At 34.8% G+C, this 9,840-nt stretch overlaps 2 protein-coding genes across 2 annotated transcripts; both read left to right on the plus strand.

Annotated features, from left to right (window-relative positions):
• Positions 1-505: 505 nt before the first annotated feature.
• On the plus strand, positions 506-2,751 carry LOC100788981 (putative H/ACA ribonucleoprotein complex subunit 1-like protein 1). Its single transcript, XM_003553962.5, has 4 exons — positions 506-826; positions 1,100-1,248; positions 1,361-1,476; positions 2,489-2,751. Exons 1-4 carry the CDS (start codon positions 631-633, stop codon positions 2,640-2,642), a joined length of 615 nt encoding a protein of 204 aa, XP_003554010.1. The 5' UTR covers positions 506-630; the 3' UTR covers positions 2,643-2,751.
• Positions 2,752-7,737: 4,986 nt separating this feature from the next.
• Positions 7,738-8,727, plus strand: LOC106797261 (uncharacterized). The gene is made up of 2 exons (XM_041012480.1): positions 7,738-8,527; positions 8,635-8,727. The coding sequence occupies exons 1-2, from the start codon at positions 8,182-8,184 to the stop codon at positions 8,649-8,651; spliced, it is 363 nt and encodes a 120-aa protein (XP_040868414.1). The 5' UTR covers positions 7,738-8,181; the 3' UTR covers positions 8,652-8,727.
• Positions 8,728-9,840: the final 1,113 nt, after the last annotated feature.

Here is a 9,840-nt window from a genome sequence, read left to right on the forward strand (position 1 = left end):
AGATAGCATGTGAACCCTAGGTGCAGGCTTCAATCATCACGCTTCCCATGCTTCAGTCCCATCATATCAAGAAGCCTATCCCGCCAGCTCCAATGGCGGGACACGTGGCAATCCCGCCAGCACCAATGGCGGTACCCTCGCCTCTCTCCTACTCAGCCTGTCCCGCCATTGCTGCTGGCGGTACCCCCTCTCTCCCCCTCTCTCCTAGTCAGCCTGTCCCGCTGCTACGAATGGCGGCACCCCCTATCCCGCCATTGTCGTTGGCGGTTCAAGCTTCCCGCCAGTGTCAATGGCGGCACCCACGTCCAGAAGAGACCCCCCTTGCAATTTGTTTTAAAAGAGACCCTGTTCCGTAAATAATTTTCAAAAGCAACCCCCTACAGTAAATTTGCCTTATAAATCAGGAGGTGCGTTTAGCAAAATCAACGTGCAGGAAGTAATTTCCTTCTATGTGTGCCATTCGGTCCCAAAATGCCCAGTAACGGCCCAAAAACGAAAGCATTCATTTCCCTTCAAAACCCTATTTCCCGTTGCGTTGCTCCAAAACCCTAACCCCCCCCCCCCCCCCCCCCCCCCCTCCAATCGCTGCATTGGCCATCCATTGTAGGAGCATTCTCTGATTACCAAACAATGAGACCCCCGAGAGGCGGTGGACGCGGCGGTGGATTCAGAGGTGGCCGCGACGGTGGATTCAGAGGTGGCCGCGACGGTGGCGGTCGCGGCAGAGGTGGTTTTGGTCGCGGCGGAGGTGGTTTTGGTCGCGGAGGAGGTGGTTTTGGTCGCGGCGGCGGATTTCGCGACGAAGGACCACCCTCCGAAGTCGTAGGTTGATTCTTCTTCCGCTCTGGGACTTAAGAAACGTTTCAATTTCTATGTTCTCTGTTGGGTATTTCACGAACAGTGTTTGAAGATTGAAAAAAAATGTGCTTTGTGGTGTTTGTTGCTAATGCCATTATTTGGTTTCTGGGTTTTGATAATTTGTGAGGAAATAACATAACTTTATCTAAGCTTAGTTAAAAAAAAAGATTCTTTTTTTGTGTTATGTTTATTCTTTTAATGATGTGTGTTTTAATGGGGTTTGTTGATTTGGTGTTTGCAGAGGTGTCATCATTTATGCATGCATGCGAGGGAGACGCAGTGACAAAGCTTACAAATGAGAAAGTTCCCTTTTTCAATGCTCCTATATATCTGAAAAACATGACTCAGATTGGAAAAGTTGATGAAATATTTGGTCCCATCAATGAAGCTGTGGGTTTCTCATTTTTTTTGTTTGTTTTAACATGTTGGTTGCTTCTGTTTTCTTGGTCTGTTATGGAACTGAGTTTTGATGTTATTTGGTGCTTTGTTTGTGAACATGCAGTACTTCTCAATTAAGATGATGGAAGGGATTGTTGCTACTTCTTATTCATCTGGCGACAAGTTTTATATTGATCCAAGGAAACTGTTGCCTCTTGCAAGATTTCTTCCACAACCCAAGTATGGTCTCTTTGCATTTCATTGCCATAAACTAACTTGTTTAAATATTATGCAATTAGTTTGCTCACAGAAAAGTAGTTGATGAAGATGGATATGGGTTAATATTAATTCGTGGCCAATTAATTTTCCTTATTTCTATTTATGTTTTTTATTGTCCTTGCATTTTTTTTGTTTGATTTTCATGTCCTTCCTTGTTTTTGATGAATCTGAAAGATTTTTGGCTGATGGCTACATTGAACTTTTACATCCAACCATGTTTACTAAGCATGCCACATTATTGTTTTAACTTAATCAAGAATGTTGGAACTGTTCAGTGTTTGTGTCTGCTGTGCATGCCTTAACAATGTTCTTCTGTGTACTTATGTTAGCCGTTGTGCAAAAGGCTGTTTTTCGTTGTTGTAAGCATGTTATGTTTCTATAATAAGTAGAGCAAGGTTGCTTGTGCAGCTACAATGTTGAAAGTGAATATGACTGCCTTGGTGTAGTCTCTTGTGATATATATTTTGCTTAAAGGATTCATTTTTGAATTCTAGATCTCAGTTTCTATCAAAGTGATTTATTAAATAGTATTGTTGACAAGCATTAAACAAAATGCTACTTCTTTTGACAATGGTTTTTGGTTGGTGGTTCCTTATATCCTAAAAAAAGAAGGGGACAATTATGTTTGATAAATGATCAAAGCTGAAATTCTGTTCCTGATCTTTTCTGTGTACATATATTAGATATTAGATTTGCTATTATTTTTACAGCTGGCACTGTCCCTAAATATCTTGAATTTTGTTTTATGTTATTTCCCTTATACTTGTTTTAATTATGTTTTATATGCAGTTGAATCTTTGTGTGCAACTTGTTTATATCAAAATAATATGCTTTAGAAATAAAAAAAATTACTATGGTTGTTAAATGTTTAAACATCTTTGCCAACAAATTGTTGATTTTTGGTGGCTTTGAATGGTATTAAAATGGTTGGGAGTCTTTCCAGTTAAACATAATTGGTTGGTTCTTAATGCAGGGGACAATCAGCTGGTAGAGGTGGAGGTGGAGGAGGTCGTGGTGGAGGTAGAGGTGGCCGTGGAGGCGGTGGTTTTCGTGGAAGGGGCGGTCCAAGGGGTGGGAGAGGTGGTCCTCCTAGGGGTGGTGGTTTCAGGGGAAGGGGGAGATCATAGGGCAATTTTATGTAATGTTTTTCACATTGGCTGCAGTTATTTTCCTTTGGAGATAACATAGATGTTGAATTGGCTTTTTATTTCTTATGCATTGAGTTGTTCTGCTGCATGTTGGTTGATTATGTTATCATTATGGCAAAGCGGATTGAGTGTGGTCTCTATCGAAATCGGTGCTTGATTATATCATTCAATTAAAATCAATATGGAAACTGGATGCAGTGTGCGTGTAGTCTCTACTTTAAGAGGGGGGAAATCAATATCTTGAAAAATCGTTCCTTGTGCGTCAAAGCAGTGTGAAACAAGTGAAAGCATGAGGTAACGGTTGGTTTCTCCAAAAATTACTATTAAATTAAAGTTAAGGTGGATAATAAAATATGAAACAGTGTGGTCAATTGTTGAGTGTTGATAATATTTCTTGTATAAAGTGACATTCTCTTTCTAACACTTTAAAATATTGCTCTAACAATGCATGTTAGTTGCTTGATTGAAGATGCCCTTGATGTTTAATTAGGTCCCAAACAAGGGTCTTTTCAAGTGATATTTGCTTTCACATATGTAAATTTCATATTTAATTTGAGATTACCGAGTTTGGTAGTACGTTGAGAAGATAAAAATTTCATACGAGATGTGAAAATTATAATTATTAATTTTAAATTAATAAATGTAAACAATCACATTTAAATTATGAAATCAAACATGTTCTACGTGAATAAATAACGGGTTTTGTCTGCATGTGCTTTGTATATATGAGATTTGTTATTCATAAATACTTATAAGGGTGCAAGTGAACATGAGTCGATCCGCAAATCCAGTCAACTCGTCCTAATCCGATGATATAGCTCTTGATTTGGTTCGGTTATTTGGATCCAATTGTCTAACTGAATCATGTTTGAGGCAAATTTATCACAGAGGGACCCTTTTATAAACTATTTACCAAACAAGGTCCTTTTTCAAAGTATTTACAAAGGGGGTCTGTTTTTGAAGGGATGTCGTTGGAAGCAATGACAAGATATGAGTGCCGCCATTGTCAATGGCGAGAAGCATGCTGACCTGGAGGGTGCCGCCATTGTCAATGGCGAGACAACTGACATGGACGCTTTCTCGCTGCTCCCATTGGCAAGACACGCCACGTGAACATGGTACCGCCATTGGTGATGGCGAGTCTGACATGGAGTCACGTGAAGACAGCTTCATGGAGTAGGGTTTCATGGGCGAGACAGCTTCAGCATTCACAGTGCTTTTGCAGTGTTTCATGGAGTAGGGTTGCAGTGTCTTTTGAACGTGAAAATGCAGAGGGTTTTGACTGTTACTTCCTTTACGTTTTCTCCTATAAAAAAAAGCTCCATCAACGTAATTTATCTACACTTCTCCTCCCCAAGTTGTAGTTGCTGAGCTGCTCCTTTTCTCCTTCAGTGTGTGGTTCCTGTGCTTCCTTGAAGTTTCGTGTGTGGCCTTTGTCTTTCATAATTCCTGGTAAGTGATTTTAGTAAATAAGATTTATATATTCTGTTAGTATTAATAGGTATTCTAAGCTTAGGTTAGTTAGTATTAGTAGATATTCTGTTCTTAATTTTTATGTATTAATAGATATTTCAAGGTTAGGTTAGTTAATATGAAAATATTATTTGGTTAGTTAGTATGAAAATATTATTTGGTTGTTGTATATATTCTTAGATATTATATGTGTGATATATATATATATATGTATGATATTTTAGTCAGACACACGTAATATTAGCTGTAGTAATATTAGGCACAAGTTAATATTAGCTTTAGGTATATATTTGTAAATTTTAAGCACACGTAAATTTGTAGTTTTTTTAGACACACCTAAATTTGTAGTTTTTTTTAGGCACACGTAAATAAGATTTATATATTCTGTTAGTATTAATCGGTATTCTAAACTTAGGTTAATTAGTATTAATAGGTATTTTGTTCTTAATTTTTATGTATTAATAGATATTCCAAGGTTAGGATATTAGCTGTAGTAATATTAGGCACAAGTTAATATTAGCTTTAGGTATATATTTGTAAATTTTAGACACACGTAAATTTTTAGTTTTTATAATAGTAAGCACTTTCACGTAAATAAATAATTGTAATATTAGATATTTCACATACGTAAATTTTGCCTTCTTAGTATTATAATTTTGTATGTTATATATAGATAGTACAATTATATATATATATATATATATATATATATATATATATGATAGGATAGTGTTAGTTTTAGTTTGTAGGTTAATATTATTTGTTTTAGGTAATTTACGCTATTAAATATATGGTACGTTGTACATTATTATTATTATTTTTGAATATATATTGTTTAAATTAATTTTTGTATTTCAATATTTGTCTGTATTTTAATTTATTTGTTAGTCCATATTTGATTTAATTATTTTTTGTTAATTGTAGAATATATTATGTTAATTATTTTAATTTGTTTGCGTATATGTATTTGAAATTATTTGTAGAATATGTTTCAATTTTATTATTTATATAATATATTTTGTTATGAAATAAATATATTCTGTTATTTATTTAAATTTGTCTTTACATGTATTTTAATTTATCTGCAGAATATATTCAAAATTAATTATTTGTATAATATATTTTGTTATTGAAATATAAAAATTCAAATGTATATATTGTGTTATTTATTACAAATTTATTTATATATATTTAATAATGTTTTTATAAATGTGTCTAGTTTTATTTATATTATTTTGTAAATTTATTGTATTATATTTTATTTTGCAGTATTAATGACATCTTTGTCGTCATGTCCATCAAATATTAAAATTAAGTCTGGCCTAATCGATGATGACGTATTATAAATGCAAGCTAAACATGTTTCAGAACATGTTTACGAGCTGTCCCACATGTCGATTTGAGGTTAATGGTTTTTAAAATTAATAAAACTTAAACTAAGCAACTCAACTGAAGTTCAAACTAAAAATGTCAAACTAATGAAAATTGCGTAAAAACACTGATTTATATAACTTTTCTTTTTTCTGCACTTCTCCGAAAAATTTACTGGCAGTTATAGTTGGATTGTTCCCTCTATCCAATGATTTCTCTACTGTGTCTGTCTATGCCATTATGTAATTTATTATTTTATCCGTCTTTAATTATAAGAATATTTTTAAAAAATTGTTTGTCCTTTTTTATAGGATTTTTTTTAATTTGTAAATATATTAACTATTTTTTCCATACATATCATTGTTGGCGGTTACCAATATATTAGATGTTGACAATTACTGATATTTAAGGACTATTTTTCTATCTTTCATTTAAGTGATTGGAAATAGTTATATGAAGGTTGTTACCCTACCGGGTCCATTTTTCAACTTGTATTCAAACCTATATCAATGTTAACATTATGAGATTTTATGGTCCCCACATATATCTCCACGTTTTGAACTCCATGATGGGTAGAGTTCTAAGTAAGACATTTTGCTCACTGTTTCAACAAGCCTACTGACTGGTCCTTCAAAAACAGAAACACCACATTGTTGAGTCAATGAAGATTTAGAAAAGCTAAAACCAAATGGGTCTAAGTACGGGCGAGCTTCGCAATGGCTAGAGGTTAGTTTTCAATCTGATAACTAGAGGTGGAAATGCGAGTAAACCCGCACCCGCCAAACTCGTTACCCACGAAGCCCACTTTCTAAATGGGTTTGTTTTTATTGAATCCGTCCCCACCACGCATAACCTGTGGAAGCTTGCATTCACCAAAAAAAAAAAGAGAAGGCAGTGCGATGGAGACTGTTGTCGTGCGGAGGAGCCATGGTGGCACGTGGTGCAACGTGAGGAGAGGAGAGGAGGAGTCTGAGTGCGAGAGAGAGGAGTCGTGGCAGCACCCTCATGGTAATTGGCTACTGGCCAGTGGCTGCGCGAGGAGAGATGAGTGCATGGTGGAGGTGGCTGTATGAGTGGTGAGGTGAGTGCGCCAAAGGGATTTAGGTTTAGTTTAGTGTCTGTGTGAAATAGAGTTGTGCCTTAGGTTAGAGGTTTTAGTTTTGCTAAAACACCACCATTTTTTGCTAAACCATACACCTTATTTTTTTTAATAGAGATTAAAATACCCACGGGACCCGCTGGTAAAACCTGTTTAACCCGCAAGTTATGCGGGGTAGGCTAAAATGCCTACTTTTTAAATGGGCAAAAAAAATGAGGACTGTATACCGTGCAGGCTGCCAGTTTTGTGGGTAGCCCGTGGGTCTGAACCCATTTGCCCAAGTCTACTGATAACGCTTCCACTTTTAGTTCGATCTGAATGTGTTTATTTGGTTTTTGACATGTTTGGATTGCCTTTAGTCTTTCATTTGGTATTAGAGCAATGTTTATGCCTCTGCCTTGCTTAGTTTGATATTTTCAGAATATGGGCTTTATGTTTTTAAGACTTTTAATTCAAACTAAATTTAGAAATTGAATGCAAAACGTTTTTCTAACCTTTATGTGTTTTAACACGTTGTTTTTTGGGTGAAAAATGTTGAGAAAATATTAAGTTTTTTAAATCGGATTCGTGGGTCTCAATCGGGTTAGAATGACCTGACTGGAGGTTGAAGATAACCAGAACGTAGGCCTTGTCTACTGTTTTGTGTGCTTAATTAATGAAACGTGCATTAGGATATATATCGTACTATGCAGTCAATAAGCATCAAAATGAGTCTAGCACAACGACTAATGTGTTTTCCCATTCTTGACATTAGTTTGATTCCTAGTGGCAAAATTATGTTTATGCATTATTATTTATTTTGTTTGCATTATTAAGGATGTTAATGTAAATATTTTGGTCTTTATAAGATTTAATGTTTAGTGGTGAATATAATTTTAACAAATTAGAGAGTAGCCATAATATCTTTAATTTATTAGAATTATATTTAAATTTTATAACCATATTAGAAACATTAATTGCAATTAATCATATGTAATGTGATGAAATATACCCACAAGAATTTTATTATATTTGTATGATTAATTATAATGAAATGTTAGATTATATTTCTTAATCTACCCACAAGAATTAAGGAAAGAAACATAATTTGATAGTTTTGTCAAAAGGTTATTAAATGAGTCTAATTGAGTAAAACTTTAACCTACATGCAATTTTTGTTGTTGCTGGATTCATGAATTAGGACGTGTTTGCATTGGTGAAACATGACATTTATTTACTCTCAAATTGTGATGATAAACATGTATTTTTTAACTATGTAGTTTCCAAATCTGTGAATTTTTCTGATATCAAATGTGGCATTCCTAAGTTAAAGGATGACAATTATAAGGTTTGGAAAGAGAGAGTTCTTCTTCATTTGGGATGGATGGACATTGATTATACTATAAGGAAGGAAAAACCATTAGCTATTACTGAGACCAACACTCTAGTTGCAGTTGATCTTTATGAAAAGTGGGATAGGTATAATCGCCTTTCTATGACTTTCATAAAGACCAACATTTTTGTTTGTATCCGGGGTTCTATCGTCCAACCCTTATAATGTAGTTCTCATCTACGAAGCTCACAAGAATAAAAGGAATGCATGATCACATCATGTGCATAAGGGATATAGTGGTTCAACTGAAAGCCTTGGAGGTTACCATGTCATATTCTTTCCTGGTACATTACATTTTGTGCACTCTGCCTCACCATTATGCCTCCTTTAAGATCATGTGTGTTCAAGAGAAGGAAATGTTACTAATGGAAGAGGACAAAAGGGTGAACTTGACTACCTTTGAAAAGCACAAGAGGAATCAAGTTAATCACAAGGGAAGGATTCTTGCTCAACCAGTGGTAAAGAAGGAGTCAAAGTGTTTCTTCTACAAGAAGAAGGGACACATGAAGAAAGACTGCCCAAAGTTTAAGAATTGGCTCGAAAAGAAAGGTAGTCTATTTGCTTTTGTATGTTATGAATCTAATACTGTTAATGTTAATTATAACACATGGTGGATTGATCCTGGTTCTACAATCCATGTTTCTAATACCTTGCAGGGTATGAAAAACCTTAGGAGGCTAGTGGGAAATGAGCAATTCATCTATTTAGGAAGTAAGGTGAGCTCACACGTAGAGGCCGTTGGGACGTGCAATTAAGTTTTAAACAATGGTTTTTTATTTTGCATTTAGAAAATAATTTTTATGTTCCAAGTGTTTGTAAGAAATTGATTTCAGTTTCAAGACCTGCACCTTTGGGATTTTATTTTAATTTCTTGGATTCTGGTTTTACTTTATCAAATAAATATGAAATTGTTGGTTTTGGTGAACTACATGATGGTCTTTACTCTATTAATTTACAAAATGATGTTGCTTACAATTTTATGCATATTTCTATCGGGTTAAAATGATGTTTTGTGAATGAGGATTCCTCTATGTTGTGATGGCACTAGAGATTGGGAAACATCTCTATTGGGAGAATTAAGCGATTAGTAAATGATGGGGTACTCAGTACTTTAATTTTTTTTTTGAGACTTATGTGGATTGCATTAAAGGTAAGCAAACTAACAAGTCTAAAATTGGTGCAAATAGGAGTTCAAACTTATTGGAGATCATTCATACAAATATTTGTTGTCTAGACATGGACGCGAGTAGTCCGTGATAGTTTATCACCTTTATAGATGATTACTCATGATATATGTATCTTTACTTACTTCGTTCTAAGGATGAAACTTTGGAAGCCTTTAAAGTTTTTAAGGTCGAAGAAGAGAAACAATGTTGAAAACAAATTAAGATTGTGAGACAAAATAGAGAGGGAGAGTACTATGGTAGGTACACGAAAAGTGGTCAGGCACCTGGTCCATTTGCGAAATTTCTTCAAGAACATGAGATTGTTGCTCAGTATAATATGCTTGGTTCTCCAAATTTAAATGGTGTAACAAAAATAAGAAATCAAACTTTAATGAACATGATGAGAAGTATGATGAGTAATGCAAAACTTCCTCAGTTCTTGTATATTGAAACACTTAAGATGACAATGTATATATTAAATAGAGTTGAAACCAAGGCTATCTCAAAGACAGTTTTTGAATTATTCAAAGGTTGGAGGTTTAGTTTGCGACATATACGCATTTGGGGATACCTGTCTAAGGTGGGAATTTATAACCCACAAGAGAAGAAACTAAACCCAAGGACTATTAGTGGGTATTTCATGTGATATGCTGAAAAGTATAAGGGTTATAGGTTCTATTGTCCATCTCATAACAC

The sequence above is a fragment of the Glycine max genome, chromosome 19 (assembly GCF_000004515.6).
Source record: "Glycine max cultivar Williams 82 chromosome 19, Glycine_max_v4.0, whole genome shotgun sequence".
NCBI classification, from domain to species: Eukaryota; Viridiplantae; Streptophyta; class Magnoliopsida; order Fabales; family Fabaceae; genus Glycine; species Glycine max.

Coding starts and splice junctions, on each gene's coding strand:
- LOC106797261 (XM_041012480.1), top strand. CDS start 8,182: ATGCATGATCACATCATGTGCATAAGGGATATAGTGGTTCAACTGAAA.
- LOC100788981 (XM_003553962.5), top strand. CDS start 631: ATGAGACCCCCGAGAGGCGGTGGACGCGGCGGTGGATTCAGAGGTGGC. Junction 1,249..1,360: donor TTGGTCCCATCAATGAAGCT/GTGGGTTTCTCA, acceptor GTGAACATGCAG/TACTTCTCAATTAAGATGAT. Junction 1,477..2,488: donor AGATTTCTTCCACAACCCAA/GTATGGTCTCTT, acceptor TTCTTAATGCAG/GGGACAATCAGCTGGTAGAG.